General features: G+C 38.2%; 1 protein-coding gene across 1 annotated transcript in view; it reads right to left on the bottom strand.

Moving 5' to 3' along the window:
• MALRD1 (MAM and LDL receptor class A domain containing 1) overlaps nt 1–20,075 on the bottom strand; it is a 230,601-nt gene that overhangs the window by 123,676 nt on the left and 86,850 nt on the right. The window contains 1 exon segment of the mRNA XM_067470328.1: nt 17,623–17,780. Coding sequence (XP_067326429.1) covers nt 17,623–17,780 — 158 coding nt within the window.

The raw sequence follows: 20,075 nt of genomic DNA, 5'->3' as shown, positions 1-20,075 counted from the left end.
CTCATGAATAGTAAACATGTGCTGTATGTAAACCTACTGAAGTAAGCATACCTTTTTCTAGAAGTTCAATTATTCTTCATTTTATACTGTCCAGTTTTTGTTTTGTTTTTTTAGGTTCTAGGGTTGGGAGAGGTTCTGGAGGTTCTGGAGTCATTATCAATCAGAAGAGACAATGCAAGTTTAGATAGACTTGATTCTTAAATTCATCTTCAAGAAGAGATGCCTTCGCTCATTTCAACCATACGTTGCTACTGCATTTACATATATCTGATTTCTGTTGATCCTTCAGACAGCAATGGGGACTGAGGTTTATTTCTAAAGGGCACAAACATGCACTCAGTTCAACTAAAACTTTGTTAAAGTCACCTACACATAGCTTGACCTGGTGACTACTTTCTCACAAATTGAGTCCTGGAAGAGAACCTCCAGTACGACAAATCCTTTGTCAGCAGTCCTTGTGCCAGAGAGAATTCTTCCTCGGTATAGTGAAATATGGAGAGAAGCAATGCTGACCCTTTCTAAAAGAAAGTGCTGAGGATGTTATCTCCACTACTGCTAACATGAGGAAAGCTCAAAGAGTTCATCCTGTCCCTATCATTTTCTCAGGTCTCCTTGGCTTTTCCTTCAAATACATTGCATTCAGATTCTCAAAGAGTCTAATAAGATCAAAACTGGATTGCCAAAGTAAGAGCTATGCTCTTGTCACCAACCTAAGTGGAATGAGGGATGGAGGGATGACTGGTTGCCCTGATTTCTTTCTTCTTCTTCTTCTTCTTCTTCTTCTTCTTTTTGGTTAAAAGTTTTTATTATGTGAATTAGTGGCAAACAGACTATGAGAAAGAAAAACATCTAAAATTTCTAAGATAACTTGTCTTGCCTCCATGTAGAATTTCAACACACCCATGAAAGCTGCCAAAACAATACCTGATTCACAATTTGCCTACTGTGAAATTCAGGTATCATATTATCACAACCTAAATTTAATTTCTGGGCATGAGGATCTTTCACGTGCACATTTGAGAAGTCATTTGCAGTTCAAAATGCATTGTAAAAGTTTTAGGACCCAATGCATGTGGAGTAGATATTTGGTGAATAATAGGTGTCCAGTGTGAATTTAAATGGAGTTCTAATAGAAATAAATGTATTTATTAGACGGAATTGAGTAAGGAAAGAACATGAAAAGTGCCATAGTCAGAATATAGTCTGATGCTTCCATTCTTCCTTAAATTATCCTTATTTTTCTTTGAAAACTCTATCTTCCCTGGCTGTTTGATAAGTGGCATGGTAGGTGGCCAACAACTTGGAACCACAGTTTCAAACACACTATACTTTATAAGAGGAAAGAAGAAGCTTTCTCCTACCTGAAAATCTTTTTGGTTATCTGCCAACATTTCTTTCTAGCATTTCAAAGGCAGAAAAAGAAAGTAAAAACATGCATGTCTGGGAAACAGTATGCCATTCAGCCAAAACTCCTGGGGCTTGCATATTGGGCTGTACAATAGCAATATGTCCTGAAGTATGACAGATGGATCTCCAAATGTAGCATCTGGCAGGTAGGAATGCAAGCTCCTTTCCTAGCTTCTTGATTGCTTTGCTTACCTAAGGGATGAGAGACACTGTCATGCCCATCAAAAGAAGTGCTGCCTGCCTGAAAGAATGAATACTGCCTGCATTCCTTTGATTTCTAAGTACAATCTTTCAGAATTATAGAATAAGAAGGAACCATAGTGCAGCAGCAGCCAAGCATGTGTTTTGCTGAGTGTTGTATAAATTCACCCTGGCTTTCACAAATTAGCTCACAAATTGCAAAGCATAATTACAAAATACTAGGAGAAAAAAAGGTTGTTCTTCCTCAAAAGTTCTACATTCTCTCTCATGGCTTTGCCCATGTAGTTTCTTACACTGCTGTTTAGAAGGTATAAGCCCTTTCCTCTCTCACACATCAGCATTCAAGTAGTCAAAATACATGAAGGTCTCCCTAATAGTACCAGTTCTAATCCCAAGGTGATATTGTAGTTAGTAGGCCTGGGTAACAACGGAAAAATTTGTTTCTAAAATCGATTTGTATTTAGGGTTTTTTTTTTGTTTCGATATTTAAAATAATTACAAAATTTTCCTTTTAAAAAGTTCGATATTTACGAAATTTCGTAAATGGTAAAAAATTAACGAATCGATTTCCGAAACAATAACGAATCGATTCGTTAATGGCGGACGCGACCGCGAAATACGCTAAAAAACCTCCAAAACCTTCTGAAGCTTCCCTCTCCCTCTGTTGTTGACTGTTGGTGTGATATTATAATTTTTTTTCACTAATTAAACCATAAAACTGGCCCAGACATGCGGAAATAATAACGAAACGACCTCAAAACAATAACGAAACGAATACAATATCGAAATACGAAGCATTTACAAAACGTTTTTGAAAATTCGTTTTTTTAAATAATTGCTCCAGAATGGTTCGTTATCGTTTTGTAATTGAAAAAATTAACGAATTATTAACGAATTACGAATTAACGAAACAAACCGCCCAGCCCTAGTAGTTAGACTGTTGGATGGAAACACCGAAAGATCAGAGTTTAAATTCTCACTGAGCTGTGGAAACCTACTGGCTCATCTTGGTCAAGTTGTATTTTCTTAGCCTAAGAGGAAGGCTGTAGCAAGCAAACCCACTCTGAAGAAAATGCTACAATAGGGTTAACTTAAGTTGGAGAAGACCACGTACAGAGGCAGAAAGATAGGGATAGATCAAATAAACAAACAGGACAACATTGCTCCTGTTTATATGGCCTCACCGCTATACTTGTTTTGTCATGTGGAATGGTTCATTTTGTTTCTGCCCTACACATGATGTTTCCACTTCCAAGATTATAGATAAATGAGAAAAAAAAAGTATCATTACTTCCCTTTTAAAATAACACTTAAACTTTTAGAAACACCTATCACCTTCCAAGGGCAAGATGGATGGATGGTATCCTTTGAAGTGACTGGCTTGACTTTGAAGGAGCTAGGGGTGGCCACGACTGACAGGGAGCTCTGGTGTGGGCTGGTCCATGAGGTCACGAAGAGTCGGAAGCAACTGAACGAATAAACAACAACATCACCCTTCCATTTGCTTGCTAAAAAGTTATAGTTGAATGCCTTCCAATTTATGACAACCCTAAGGATTAATCTATCACAGGAACAGGGAAGAAATTATTGAAGCAAGTTTCATATACAGTTCCCAGTGATTTAGAAGCCTATGTAGTATCCAGTCTAAGATGGAACCAAACATAAACCATTATGGGAGCTCATGCAAGCATTCTACCACAGATAAAAGATTTTGTTTCTGAGGCCAGGCTGAATAGGTACTTTTTTGTACCTAACAAATACTAGATAGTACCCATAATAAACAACCCCACCCTTGCAACATAACCTTTGTCTGATCCAGACAGTCAGAAACATCAGGCTGTATAAAGATAAATATTTCAGCTATGAGAAAACCCTATGTTATGCTGAATAGCAAGGCCTTCCCTGTTCATTGATCAATGAAATTAGTTTCCTAGCACAGTAGTCCTATTTGAACATAGATGCTTCTTAGTTAATTCAGGTGCCCTCCTATTTGCTCAGAAAAATGCATTTTCTCACAGAAACTTAAATCAAAACGAAGATGGAAAAGATGAAAAGGCTAAAAGGTCCAGCTCAGGTGAAGGTGTCGATGAGCAATTCAGGTGACAAGGCAATCAAATCTAAAAATAAGCCACAGCTTTTCACTTGATAGATGGTAGGGCAACTTTATCTTGCCATGGTTCACTAAAACTTGTGATATTTTTGCAGGGAGAATGACACCATAGATGTACAAAATGGCTTAAAACTCTGAGATCCTTCAATTCCAGTGTAGAACCCAAGTCTATAGACTCTGCCTCTTCACATCTGTTCAGCAAGACAAGTTCCAGGACATCCATCTCTCAGGCAACTCTCATCCCTTTTCAAACATATCCAAGCTGCTGCATTTCTTTAGAAAAACAGGCAACTGATTTCAAGAGGTAAGTTTAAAATATATGGTCAGAGACAAGTATGCAGTGATTTAATACTGTCACTGAGAGTGATGATCAAATTGTAGCCAATAACTTGGGGTGGGGAATGTTAAAAGATAAGAGGAAGAGTTCTAAATGGAAGAAGTTCAAGCATCACCAATCCACAGCTGAGGGAAGGAGTTTTCTTCTGAGTTGATCTCACTAGTGATACTAAGTCCTCAGTGTGAAAAGTCTATGAAGAATGGTAGAACTCTTTATTTAGTATGTTGGGAGGTACAGAAATGAATTTGTATTCAGAAACCTGGAAGCACTTTATTGTGAAACTTCAAAATTGCACAGTAACAAAGCCATGAATCACAGAATCATAGAATCATAGAGTTGGAAGAGACCTCGTGGGCCATCCAGTCCAACCCCCTGCCAAGAAGTAGGAAACTGTGGAATTCCACGAAAATGGCTCAAATCTCAAAATTACAAAGTTATTCTGGTTAAAAGGGGAAAGCATGGTTAAAATGAGTGCCAATGTATAGAATCATAGAATCATTGAGTTCGAAGAGACCTCGTAGGCCATCCAGTCCAACCCCCTGCCAAGAAGCAGGTTGGGAGGAGTGTTCTACAAGATGATGTGCTCAGCAGAAAGCATAATCAGCATTCTGAAAGTGCTTTCATGAGGTTTGTACAATAAGAAGAGGGTTATCCAAACAGGTTCATGCCTTCTATGCAGTTTACAATGCCAGAACATGTGTTTTGAACATTGTGCAGTAATATCCTATGTTTGCTTGCAAACAATGATAAAGCATATACTTTGCTTGTAAAACACCATAGATTTGATCATCACAAGATGGATATTCGGGCTGCCAAAATCTTTGTTGAATTTCTTGTCTTAAAAAAACAAAGACCGAGTGAATTGGGGCATAGGGTATGGCAATTTTGTATATTTCTCCAACACAGGTTTCAAAGATGCTTGCAAACATTTAAACAAAAGCAATTTTGTGGGACCAATTAGTCATTGCAACTAAAAACCATTATTACAAACATTCTAAAATTGTGTCATTTTTGAACTACAAGGTGGATTTTAACTCCCCACCCCCACCCCTGACCTCAGCATGCCCCTGATAGATATTTTGAAAGACAAGTCAATTAATATTCTGCAGAAATATTGACCCAAAGCCCTTATGGGCGACTGTTCTCAGGCTGGGGAATTTTCTCCTTTAGGAGGCTGCCTGGTTTTCTCTCTGCTTAACTTTCTCTAGCAGGTAAAACACCCTTTAATTTAAACAGGAATTTGATGACTAATTGGTACCACAAAATTTCTTTTAGTAGGGATGTGTATATTGTTTTTATGCTGAGAAATTAATATCAATTCTGTTAGCAAAAAGAGGGATTCTTTTTATTGTAGCACATTTCAGTTTCACTGAGTGAATTTTGAACATATCAACGAGGATAGCGAAAGAGTTTCCATACTTCCAGTCAGATTTTTTTGTATACACACAGACATATCTCTGCTTTGAAGCAGCTGATTTGCATGGCATATCACAAATTGCATTTGAAGCTGTCATCAGTTTCAAAAGTGATCTGCCAAACACCACTGGAGAGCTGCTAAGGAAAAACAAATCGAAATCCCTATTGGGCATAAATTTGGCACTAGCTATAAACAGTTCTATGGCCTACTGTGATTGATGTTCTGAGCTAGCCTCAAGTCATTTAAGGCTTTGTAGCTTTGTAGGTCAACACTAGCCTTGAAATGAGTTCAGAAGCAAATTGGGAGCCAGTGCACTTCTTGCACAACTGTAGTTATGTGGTGTCTAAAATGCACACCTGACACCTGTTTGGCTGCTGCATTTTGCATCAGCTGCAGCTTCTGAACACACGGTCAGCCCCACATAGAATGCATTACACTAGTCTAATTGTGAACTAACTAAACCATGAAACACTGGCTCCGTATGTCTTTCTTGAGAAAGAGAAAAGCTACCATGCCAATCAAAGCTGGGCAAAGATATTCTGGTCACTGCAGCAATTGGCTTTCCAGGAGAAGCAATGGGTCCAAGATAACCCTTGAGCCATGGGCCTGATCTTTTATATGGAGAGCAACCTATCCACAACAGGCTATGATCTCAATACGAGGTTGGTTTTTCTACTGACCTGCAGCACTTTTGTTTTGTCTGGATTAAGCCTCAGTCTGTTCACCTGCACCCAGATCGTTACTGCATCCAAATAATGATTCACTATAACCATAGCTTCCTTTGCACCAGTGGTAAGGAGGAGATACAGCTGGGTACTATCAGAATACTGATGCCATGTAATTCCAAATCTACAGATAACCAGCAGTTTCATGTAGATGTTAAGAAGTATAGGAAACAATATCCCTGTGGAACCCCACAAGCTAATAGTTAAAAGGCAGAACAACAGCTGCCTCCCCAGCACCGCCCTATGGGAACATTCAGCCAAGAAAGACCAGAAGCACTGCAAGAAAATGCCTCCATGTCCTATACTAGTCAAATGACCCAGAGTATCTCATGGCTATCAAGTGCCAATGAAAGATCAAGAAGGACAACCATGGATGTACTTCCTCACCCAACTACCTGTGTATTTCATGCACCAAGATGACCAAGGTTGTACTCTTATCCCAGCAAGAAAGAGGCTAGATGTTCCTATATTGTTGTGATATACAACATTTGGGACTTGATATCTGAAATTTCCTTTCTGAGTCAGCTAATGTTAATTATTATTATTATTATTATTATTATTTTATTTCTTATTTGCCTCTCCTCGTGGTTCAAGGCAGGTTACAATATCACTAAAAACAGCAATGTTAGAAAAGTGTTAATGAAAGCTGGCTTTAGTAATGCCAGTATGACAATGTACATTGAAGTATAGCAATTTCCAGGGTCCTTCTTGTATTTGAATGTTAGAAGAGCACCACTTGAAGTGCTGGTTCATGAGCTCTCTACTGAGTGTCCATGGAGAGTTGCAAGGAAACAAATAAATTGTTGTATATAATGGGCACGGATACAGATTCAGTCCCTGGCATATTAGAAAAACCACCACTCTCCCATAGCAAATAGCCTGAGCTATATTCTGCAAAAGAAGCCTACAGACATTATTTAAACCTTTCTTGTGAATGAAAGGACCAGAAAAAGGAACAGTAAAATGCAGTCTTATTTTTTTCCCAAAGCTAGTGCCAGTGGTTTTAATCTGACAACAAAGACCTTTCTTTTTAAGAGTTCATAGCATCCTAGTAATATAGTAGACACTGAAAAAGAGAAGTGCAGAGTGAGAATTTTAAATCTGTCAGACTTCTTAGCAGTGAAATTGGCCAGTTTCTAAATCATTATAAGAAGGAAAGACCTGAAGAGTTCATTTCCCTCTGTGAAGAACATGCGCCCTTTTCACTTTTAAAGCTGTTCCAGTCCACCCATTTTTCCATTATCACAAAATTTAAAAACACAATAGTGACCCTTACACAAAGCAATTGAATTTTGTGTGCACTGGAAATATTTATTATTCTAGGTCACTAAAGTTTTGAATGAATGTTTAAAATGTACAATTTAAGAAAAAAATCATCAGATTCTTTTTCAATAATTTACTGCAATGACACTATAATTTTCCATTTCCCATTCTCAGAAAATGCTATCCAGACAACAATAAAACTTCCATTAATTTCCCAAATGATTTTCTATTATGAGAGTTTTTCCATTGTGAGAGTTTTCCCATTGTGACTGGTTTGTTTCTATTATTACAGATTCCTATTTACCTCTTGCTTCAATTACCATTTTATATTAATTCTTATAATGTTACTTAAGACCTCATCAAAAAGGCACATGGCCTTCTATGTCTTTTGGTGCGCTGGTTTCTATCTTTATGGAGGTCTCTCCAAGGGTTTGCAAACCCCCAGTTCTTTTCAGGAGGGTTGGGAATTATGTGTGGATAGCTTGCAACCTCTTACCATCCCAATGGGAGCAAGGGAGGCCACTTGCAGTCACAGTGTTGGGGCAGGTGGTAAAAATCAGAGGAGAGTTAATGTTGTTTTGAATATTTTCAGAATGTAATTCCATTTCTTCCAAGTGTTGTTTATCTGCTTCCATTTGGAGAGAAAGGTGTACCAACTTCTTCTCTCCTCACCTCCCTTGACCCACATAGAGAGCATTCCTCCTCCTCTGCTGGAGAGTAGATATAATCTTTCCTCCCGTGTCCTAGTATTCCATTTCTGTTTTAATAAATTGTTCAAGATGCAAAAAAAAAAAAAAAAAAAAAGGGGCACATGGATTCACCTTGTATCGGACTCCTGGTGGAGGGCCTGGGAAGCTGTCACTACATCGTCCACCTTACCTTGCCCCTCATCCCATTGGGAGGGGGGGGAATATCACTGCCCAGCTTCCCCCCATTGTTGGGAAGGCAATTTCACACTGCCATTAATATTAATCTAGGGCTACAAGGCCACTGCATTTATGTTCTTTCCCTTTTTTTACACAGAATTGTTGGTGTAAAATAAGAATGACAGATTCAGCTACTTTGTTGCAATTGGCCTGATTACCCTCTTTTGACAACAGCTGATATCTCACTCATGGTCTGTATTGTTTTTCTGAGCTCTGCCATTTGTGCTATGCTAGAAATGCAGTAACTGCAATATTATGTACCCAGTGGCCACCTCATCAGATATTATGGCTACAGTGATAGACCCTAAGACCAGCCTTGTAAACAGCAAATAATCTCTGACTATATTTTGTGCTGATCATATAGACCTTAGATAAGAATTATCTCATATGTAATTAGATATTACTTGTGCACACTTTGTGTAGCTCTGAAGTTCTATAGAATATTGATGCTGGAAATACACTTTATCTATCTCAACCAAAGACACTTGGTAATGGTTGTCCCCATTACCGGGATGGCATGGGGATACCACCCCCCCCCCCCCCATGAAAGTCCAGGGTTTTGGAGAAGAGACAGAAATGTACACCAAAATGGGTTTTTAAAATCTGCTTTGGAGCACATTTCTGTCATGTCTGGAAGTGCCTCTAATCTCCAGGGAAGCAGAAAAGAAGCTTGACTGTGACATCCTCTCAAATGTTTAAACACAGCTATTATGTCTCTTCTTTTCTCCAAGCTACCCAGCGCCTTAAGACATTCCTCATAGGGCTTGATTTCAAAACCTTTGATCATTTAGGTTGCCTTTCTCTGGACATGGGCCAGCTTGCTAATATCTTCAGCCTTAATGTTATTAATGGCTAGGATCCAAAGAGCTGCTTAAACTCACACAAAAATGGCACATTGGAGTATCTGACTGACCAGAACAGTTTTTGAAATATAAGTTTAATATTGCAATATTGGGAATATTGCATATTGTTGAATTTGCTATAATATTTGCAAGTTGAATAAGAGCATAATGAAGCTAATTTGGACATTACAGAAGTCTCTGTGTTGTCGACACCTGGATATAAACCAGGTGTTGGCTATTTATACTCTGCAGACACTGGTCCCCTCCTTGCCTTGAAAAAAGCAACAGCTGTGATGCCTGATGACATTTGCTAAGAAGAGACAATGCCCAGGTGATGGATTCAGTGCCATATTAATCCATTAAGCTTTCTGGGACTGTAGCTAATGATATGTTCAGCTAGCTTTGTGCTGGCTCTGCAGCAGGCTATGTGACTATCCTTGTTTAGGGCAACCTCAGCTGGTTGTTATGCCTTGTCTCCCCAAAGCCATTACAGTGTTGTTCATTTAGATGTGAAGACAATTTCTTTGGTTAGTTTGTCATCACTAGGCATGACAGCAACTGTTTTCCCTACTGTTGCCATCTACTGTTCCAGAAGTTGAAATAAAAAGTTAACTTTGCCCAATTGCTGGTTCATACTTTCTATGAACCAGCTGCCAGAATTCTCCAATCAGTCTAATCTCCTAACTATGAGTTGATTCAAACTCGAGAGCAGTACGTGTTAAAAAGATCTTGGAGTCCTCGTGGACAACAAGTTAAACATGAGCCAACAATGTGATGTGGTGGCAAAAAAAGCCAATGGGATTTTGGCCTGCATCAATAGGAGCCTAGTGTCTAGATCTAAGGAAGTAATGCTACCCCTCTATTCTGCTTTGGTTAGACCACATCTGGAATATTGTGTCCAATTCTGGGCACCACAATTCAAGAGAGATATTGACAAGCTGGAATGTGTCCAGAGGAGGGCGACTAAAATGATCAAGGGTCTGGAGAACAAGCCCTATGAGGAGCGGCTTAGGGAACTGGGCATGTTTAGCCTGAAGAAGAGAAGGCTGAGAGGAGATATGATAGCCATGTATAAATATGTGAGAGGAAGCCACAGGGAGGAGGGAGCAAGCTTGTTTTCTGCTTCCTTGGAGACTAGGACGCGGAACAATGGCTTCAAACTACAAGAGAGGAGATTCCATCTGAACATTAGGAAGAACTTCCTGACTGTGAGAGCCGTTCAGCAGTGGAACTCTCTGCCCCGGAGTGTGGTGGAGGCTCCTTCTTTGGAAGCTTTTAAGCAGAGGCTGGATGGCCATTTGTCAGGGGTGATTTGAATGCAATATTCCTGCTTCTTGGCAGGGGGTTGGACTGGATGGCCCATGAGGTCTCTTCCAACTCTTTGATTCTATGATTCTATGATTCTATGATTCTTCCAAAGTGTTCTTTGGAATAAAAAACACAACTCTTCCGAAGTGTTCTTTGGATTATAGGCTAATTAATGCAAGCATAATTAAATATGCAAGTGTAAATATACCAACCTCTGTTCCTGTTTAATATTTAAAAAGACTTCACAGCAGTTAAATATGAAGAACCAAAAACAACTGTATCGATCAATACACAGAACTAAAACAAAAAAAATCATAATTCCCTATACATCCTGTCAATCTGACATACATTAATGGAAACATAACCATTAGAATTAACTGCAAGGAAACAATGACAGTACAGTTGGCCTTCCAGATCTATAGACTCTATACCTCCTCATTCAATTGGTAGTGGATTGATACATCCCATGTATGCATTCACATCATTGCTCCTTAATAACACGGGAGCATGATCATGCACATTTTTTTCTTCTGCATGGGGTCCTGGAAGCAAACCCCCATAGATACTGCAAGTCCACAGTCAGGGGCAGCTCAACCCATTATGCAAAGTAAGCCTTCGCAGTATAGTTGATTTTCCCCAGGGGCGCTCTTGAGGCGCTCTTGAGGGAAAATAGACCTTGACATATGCGAGTTGTAGTTACTGGGATGTATAGTTCTCTTACAATCAAAGAGCATTCTGAACTCCACCAATGATGGAATTGAACCAAATATGGCAACCAGAACTCCCACGACGAACAGAAAATATATATCTGTGATTGGTTGGGGGGGGAGGGCGCTAAAATACTGTTTGCTTACCGTTGAAAATTACCTAAGGCCGCCTCTGTCCACAGTATTAGACAAGTGGCAAATATAGCATTCACTACCAATAGTAATGAATACTATTAGCCTCAAGACTGGAGTTAATATGGGAGAATGACTACCTTTATTCTGATATACTTCTATTTAACCTTTCTCTACTATTCCTGCACTTACTACAGACTAAAAAACAAATCCTCCAAAAAAGAACAGAAAGAAGATGGAAGTTGCTGAGAAACTGACATTTCTAGCTTGCAAGCCACTTTTATACACATATAAATTGGTGTAGGATTTTAATATTATGTGTACATGTAGACCACATACTTTAATGTAAAAGAAACATATTGAATAATGAAAGGACATAATGTCTTCCCACCATGTATAGGAAAGAGATCCTCCACATCTCATGTGTCATTCGATCTGCTCCTTTGTATACATTTGTGTGCGTTCATTCGTGTTATTTTTTTAAACCTTTAGCTAAACTGGGGAGAAAAAAGCTTGTATGTTGTCTTTTGAAATTCCCAAGTAGGTGGGAAAGCTGAATAAAAGATAACCATATTTAAAACTAGTTCACCAGTCAGCTGATATTTTAGCACTGAGATGAAGCAAACTTTACTTCTGCCAATCAACATGAGGTCTAACATTGGGTAGGTTACCTGTCAGTTTGAGACTTCAGAGGAAGAACCTTCATGGAATATTTCCAAACACAGCTCACACGACTTACAGTAAAGTTAGCAATTAAATGTATATATATTGCAGCTCACTAATGAGCACCAGCTGTTTGATCAACAGGAATAGACAGGAAGCTGAGAAAAAGATAAAGGTTATTGTAATAACCAAACCAAACAAAGAAGTACAGAGCTGTTCTCAAAGTGACAGTGTGATTCTTTGGAGCTCATAGAGCAATTTAAATCTTTCCGTTCTTTTAATGCAGAGAAAGAATAATATCTGCACTGCTGGAGGAGAGGTGCCAGGGATGAAACATGCCTTTGAGTTTGGGACGTGCATTTGAGTAAAGAGGCCTTGTAAGCTGACCCCTTGTTTATTTGGCTCCAATTTCCTTTGAGCATGGTTTTACTCATTTGCCCTTCCAGTCTGCATCCATCTACTCCCTTGCCAATCATATTCACACATTCTAAGTCACAACTCTAAGAAAATTTGCTTTAGAAATGTGGGAGGATTACAGAGAGTGGATGACTATCCATGAAGGCCTCCCTTTAAGAAAGGATGGCCATTTGCACATTGACAAAAAAATGGGAGGAGCAAAGAGAACACAAATTTATCTAACATTTCCATATGTTATTCTATATCAGTAGGAACACATTCAGAAGCCAACTGCTGTAACTTTAATAAAAAATATTATACATCACAACACAATGAGGAAGTATCTGACAAAATGATATGAGTGACAGATTACTTTGTTATTTCAAAAGTTATATCTTGATGAGCGCATTCAAGGTTCCTGATGCTCTCTCAACTTATGATTCTCCTTCATGAGAAGTGAATGGAAACTGGACAACCTTTTAAATAGGGGACCCAATCCAAATGGTGTGAGACTACGATCAATTTAAGGAGAAGACATGTCTGTTCTGCCATGTTAAGATTCCAAGAAAATGTCTAGACCAGTGCTAAATTAAACAAACACTATTAGGCATGGGTAATCTCCTTGTGAACATCAGAGATTCGTATGTGCTCCTGTGTCCTTGTTCTTTAAAACCCAATCTTCCTTAGTCCATCTGGGAGTCTTGGAGGACAACTTGTTTTTCCCTAGCCAAACACATTTAAGCACAGCAGAGAGACCCGATTCAAGGTATACATCCAAATAGTGAACTTGTGTCTTTAGGATGAGTACAATCCCATCTAAAATTGACTAAATTTCTTTTCAACTGATTCACCACCTCATCATATAGGGCTTAAACTGGTGGCATATGCCGTTTAAGCTCTAGGTCATCCTCAGAGCCTGCCAACTACCATCAAATGATGCAGATGAACTTCTATTGTGGCTCCATGGATGTTCTAGGGTGGAGCCAGCGCATGCTGCCACCACAGCAACACGGGAGGCAATGGGGGGAAGCTGCATGATTGATGCTTCTCCCCATGGGATCAGCTTCATCGTTAGTTGGGTGATGCAGGCCATGGGGTGGCGGGTTCCCCATGCCCCCCCCCCGCCAATGAAAGTCATTGGTTTTGCCACAATGTGTGGCAATTTCAGCAGCTGTCTGATGATGTCATTAGAGCAACTCTATCATTGTTTTGATTTGTTTGCTTTCATCAGTAATTTTATTACTGACAAACTTGATTTAGAACTAAAAAAACATTCTTGGATCGTGGTGGAAAACAGAGGGAAGGATAGAATTTATCCAAGGTGCTGACCTTTACCCTTGAAAGAGCACCTTAGATTGCTTCTTTAAAGTTCATACTAAAATTAGGAACAGATTTCACTGAGGAACAGTTTTCAATGAGGAACTAGCCCCCACTGACACTGAACTTCCTTAAAATTCTCTAGGAACTATGCCTAATGAAGACATTCCTAGTGATCACTCCCTCCAATTTTTTAGAAAGACTCACAACAGGCCCTAAAGCTTTTTTAGCAGGAAGAGTTATCCTCAGTGAGAAGGAGAGTTTCTAAACCTTCTTTCTGTGAAATGTTATGAACTTCCTTGTTAATTTATCATATGATCCAAGCCACAATTTGATTGATTTTATGTATTAATCATTTCTGGGTATAAACCTATCCAGTGTCTGTCCATTAAGCAGCTGCCCTTCTAGAGTACTTGCCAACGTTTGCCAAGATAGAACAGCAGTATTTGAATTTTGACAAAAACTATGTAAAAGTAATTATAGTAATAATGCTAGATTTTCCATTGGTTTCAATATTTTTTTTAATTCCAGTGATACTGACTAACCTACCAAGAATCCTCCCTGAATTGTATTTTCATCCATATGGGTCAGTAAGGGTAACATGTCATTTTTGAAAGATGAGGGTGGTAGAACACTGGCTATGAGAAAATGCACAAGTGGAAAAAGTGCAGGTGCCATTTTTAGATTTTCATTCTACATTGGCTGCTGAACATTTTCTTGTGACAGATGCCATCATTTCAAAAACTGCACAGTTACATATTGTTTCCAGCCAACAAGGGACTGAAAACAAAGCTAACATTTTGCTAACATTGAAAGTATTTTTTAAAACTCTGACAGTTGCTTGTCATTTGAAAGGAAAATGTTGTAAAGAGATGGCAAAACAAAAAGGAAGCAGAGAGGGGGAAATCTCTTAATGAATTGTTTTGGAACAACATGCAATTTTATTTTAAGACACAAGTTGAGACATTGGGTTCTAGAGTTTTGAAAATGATGCTTGCTTATTTGAGCTTGTTTTTGGTTTAACCTCATTAAGGTGTTCCTGAAGCTGAGACAGAAAAGACATGTTTTTTAAAAATGTAAAAAGAAACTATAGCATACTGTGAAGTCTCGGTCTAGCATTTCCCTGTTTGCCTGTTGGACTGTTCCAGTTTGCCAAGTTTAGGATTCCCCTAGAGGCCGAGCTCAGTTGGTTCAGCCCATTCTGGCTCAGAGCTTGGCAGAAAGACTTTTTATTCCATTCCTTTTGGTCATAGTTTATAGATAGTTGCCAGAAAGTGTCTGGTCTGGCTTGCAGTCCGTACAGGCCATCCTTATCACGTATTTGCCCTATAGATAGAGAGTTCATAGATAACACATTTCATAGAATAGTTGTATTTGCCAAAGCTTATAGATAGATAGTTATAGATAGATAGTTCATAGATAATATATATTTGCCTTAGAGTATTTGTAATAAAGAATAGATAATATTTGCCAAAGTTTATAGATTTTAGAGTAGTTATATTTACCTCATAGAATAGTTATAGTCATACATTCCCCATAGTTTATAGTTATATTTACCTCATAGAAATTATAGTAGTTTGTTACCTCAGAGTTTATATTTCACTGTTCTAACACCATCATAATCAAACTGTACTTTTATACCTTGATTGTTCAGTAAACAATTGTTGATTAATTTAATCTTGTTTTTAGAGTATCATTTTGGGGGGCATTATAGTAATTAGGGCATACCGATGATCACTGGGAAAATAGCCAGGCACATTTAGTTTTCTCCTTAATCTTCCCAGTGTGCCATCATACATACCATTGAAGGTTCTGCACCACATTGTACTCTTGAACATTATGGATGTATTGCTCATCATTTGTAGTATCTTGTAGGTTTATCTAAGATTTGAAAGCCATACAGCTGCTGAAATGGTACTAAGTGCCTTCACATAAAGAATGTGAAGAATATTCCCCAGATGGCTACTTCTCCCCAACACTGCATTTTTCAATATGTCAAGAAACCATGTGGAAACATCATCTCCTGTTTGACAGTGATATAATGACCCTTTTATTTTCCACCCTGCCCTGCAATTTGTGTAAGATGTCACTCTTCTCTCTTTGTGAAGCAAAGTCCACATATAGAGCAAGCACAGAGTAGTAGGATGTTTGCTCAAAAAGATGCGAGCAACTCATCCAATCTTTCTTCTTTTTGAAGAGAGCAGCATAACTGTGACCCAAACAAAATCATTTTGCTTAATTTGCACAAAGACACTCTTGCAGTTTTGCAAGTGAAGACACAAGAAAAGATACACATCAATGCTGGAAGATGTCCCTTTGGAAGTACAGACTATGTGCTAGGGACAAAAATAATATCTGAAGATATTCAGAAATATTTAAGAAATGTGTTTTTTAAGTGCTGAGAAAAATGTGATGAATCTGAACTAATCTTTGCCATTTGGGACATTTTGAATAAAATTTATACATATTTGGCATAGAAAATAGGGGGGGGGGGGGGGGTTTCACAGATACTTGTTATGGAACTCCCTTCCTGGCAATATTAGATCAGCCCCCTCCCTCCTGTCCTTCAGAAGGATGGTGAAGACCTGGCTGTGGGACCAAGCCTTTGGGGCAGTGCAATGAAGTAATAATGGAATGGTGTCCTGAGATGGTTTTTAAGCAACTGATTTTAGACTGGACATAGGTGATTTTAAGGTTTGCATATATTTGTGGTTTTATGTCCCGGCATTGAATATTTGCCGTATATATGTTGTGCTCTCCTGCAGGGTGAGAAGAGTGAAATATAAATGTTTTAAACAAACAAACAAACAAACAAACAGAAATGTTATGGTGGAAAAAACTGAATCCTGTGCAGGAAATGCTGTTTTTAATGCACAACAACTGTGAGTAAATTTTGCACTAAATAGATCCAGAATTGCTGATAGGCTTAATAAAAACTGAATTTTGACGACTTTTTTTTGTAACAGGAAGAAAATTGCCAAAATTTCTTATTCTATCCTACAATAAAAAATAAAGAATAATTATGTAGTTTATTTCCAAAAAGAACCAAATTTTAAAAATGAAAAATAAGTTACAGAACATTGTTGGCTAGGAGTAGAATTTTATCTACAGATCAAAACTATCAAACTGTTTCAAATTGCTTTGGCACATGGTTTGGAAAATTGCTTTTTAAAGCAAAAGAATGCATATCCTCCGCAGGTCTTTTATAATTCCTATACAAATTATTCAGATGGATTTGGTACCATTACATTTCTGCTATCTTTCTTATCACCCAAAATTTGCAGTTTATCCCAACCACAAGAAGAACTCTTTAAAGAAAAATGAAAAAAAAGAAAAGAAACTATGTTGGTTGATTACATGTAACTTCATGTACTAATGTATTGAAAAATGGTTCGGCTGCTGCTCGATTTCATTTTTTGTAAAAACAAATAAATAAACCTTGTTATTTAAAATTTACATGGATATTTAAACACCTTCAATAGCTAATGCAACCAGCAGATACCATAACCTTCTGTAAGTAAAACAGGTACTTTTTTACTGAGTTGTGAATCCTCCTCAAATGTTTATTATGTAGCAAAAAAATACAGATCATATGTGAACCACCTTATGTAGTGAAACATCTCACACACCATTTTCATTTCCATGCAAAGCTAAAACAAAAACAAAGCTCCTTAGAAATGTAGCAAGTACAAGAAATACAGATAGTGGAATCATGACAGCAATTTTAAGAGTACGCCAGTACCATGAAACTGTCCTAAGAAAAATGTTTGTGACAAGTAACAGCTCCACTAAAAACCCTCTGCTGGAGAAACCACTTTGACAAAGAATTATCAAGTAGTTATTGGAAGAAATAGTGGAACAAAACAATTACCTTAATGAGAACCTGGATACGTCCTGTTGCTTTTGAAGACATATAATACCAAAAACTCAGAGTACAAGCAGCACTAGACTCTATCCATCTGGCACTCTTCAGATGTGCCTTATCGCCTCTTACGCCTGTGGATGTGGCCTCAAGATACAAGAACTGACCTACAATAAAAAATGAAATACCATTTGGAAAATTCCTTAAATAAAATGAAGAACAAAAAGAAAAAGAAAAAAACGGATGGAGGAAAGACAGAATTACTACTGTGGTGCATGGTTCACCAACCATCGTGATCTTCCCGCAGCTGGTACCCTTCAGATGTCTTGAAATACAGCTCCTATTGCCAGATAACCAATGTTCACAATAATAGGAGTTGTCAGCTAATGCATCTGGGGTGTGCTAATCTGGGGAAGGCTACTTTTATCACAAAGCAAATTATGGAAAATAGGATGTCTTCTTCACAGAGATTTTAACAGCACAACTAAGAGTGATTTAAGAAACCAAACAAGCTTGCTCACTTATCAGGGTTGCAACCCACCCACCCCCAAACACACACACACAAGGAAAGGGGAGTGGGGCTGGGGTGACATAGCTATTAGTCATAATGTCCTTGCAAGTGTTCTTTCTGGCAAAGAGTGGGACAAACAAGTTTCTTGCTGTTGTTTTCTCCTGGATGGGCTATGCAAGGCCAGACTCCACTTTAGAACGATGTTCTTCTTGAGACACAGGAGGAGGAGGCTCGTGGTGGCACTTGATTCTTGGCCAATGGGAGTAGGCACTAAATCCTATGTTCTAGAAAACTAAAGCTGTAAATGACTCATCTCTATCCTTCCAATGATATTGTGTGCAACCACATGGAAAATAACTTATTGTACTGTCAATATCTAATGACAGTATAGAAGTTACTAAGAAGAACCTGTCACCATACACAGTTCTTTCAAGTCTCACTTCACCCCTGAACAAGCCATGCATTTGTTGTAAGCCATCCTGAGTCCCCCCTTGAGAGTGAGAAGGACAGGATACAAATATGTGAAATAAATAATAAATAAATACATCACAGACTGCATCTACACTATAGCATGAATGCAGTTTGACACCACTTTACCTGTCATGGGAGTTGTAGTTTTGCCTGGTCTTTGGCTTTTTCTGCCAAAATGTGCTGGGGTTTCACCAAACTACAACTCCCAGGATTCCATAGCATTGAGTCATGACAATCAATATGGTATCAAACTGCATTAATTTTACAATGTAGATGCATCCATGGCCTCTTCATTGCTATGAACCATTTAGGAGTCCTTTATCTGGCAAATGCCTTGTGACATGCAATTTTTGAAGTGTCAACTTCACTGTTACATGTTTGTCCCCACTAGGTCCCATTTCACATTACACAGTTAGAGTGGTATGATCCATGACTTTATCCTATGTACTTTTGTAAGATATGAGACCTCTCTAGCTAAATGCCCCACCCCACCCCCATCTTCAAATCCCAGGATTTAGAAGGATAGAGCTGTGGCAGTCTTTCTCTTCCATACACATTAAGAACTGATTAGGAATTATAGTAATTTTTCCAGAAAACAGAGGACAAATGTAATAACATGAGTCAAAACACTTGGTGCAATAGTAAATATGTGGAAATATTTTCCTAGCTTTGACCCCACATTTGCCATTTGAGAATCTTTATCACAAGTCACAGCAGAGTTAAAACCATGAAAATATTCACTTCTTTTGAGCCTCAGTTACCTCGTTTGCCCAAAGCTAATGCATAATATTACTGCCAGAGAAGGAAGCTGAATTTATCTTTGCCTTGCAAACTGCAATACATATAATGCTGTTTTCCTATATGTATTTTTAGAGTAATCTTGGTTAACAAGTAGATTTTTCTTCCTCTTGAAGTCTTCCTTAAAAATTAACATGGAAAACCCAACAGTCTTCTTTACTCTCTGATTTATCCAGTGTTTTTAGAAAAGTTATGAGTACGCACATCTTCAAATCAACATTTTGAAATATATTTATTGACTTTAATTGCTGACTCTAATTGAGTAACACCATTTTGTTTTAACTTACATTGTGAGCTGCCTCAGGCAAAAGGTGGCATATACATGAAATAAATGAACAAATATAATTGAATAATATTATGGAATTGCATTGAAATTATTTATTGAATTGCAGGTTTTTTTTAAAGTTCTGGTTTAATGGTATTATTCAAGGGGACCAATGGTAAAGAAACCCCACAAACCCCAGGCAAGGAACTGTAGCAGGGCTGTTAAAAAACACACTGTACTCTTACACAAAATCCAATCCTAAAACCCAAACTACCAGTTTCTGTGGCTGCATTTCCTTTTCTACAATGTCTTGCAAAAAGGGAATATATGTTTTGTTTGAAAGCAAACCTGTAGTCTTAAAAAGTATCTGTTGCCTCTTCTGGTGGTAGAAAATTAGAAATTAATAGTGTAATACTG

Source organism: Anolis sagrei, chromosome 6, assembly GCF_037176765.1.
Source record: "Anolis sagrei isolate rAnoSag1 chromosome 6, rAnoSag1.mat, whole genome shotgun sequence".
In the NCBI taxonomy this organism is placed as follows: Eukaryota; Metazoa; Chordata; class Lepidosauria; order Squamata; family Dactyloidae; genus Anolis; species Anolis sagrei.
Note: the sequence above shows the minus strand (reverse complement) of the source record. Positions and strands in the feature narration are given on the sequence as shown.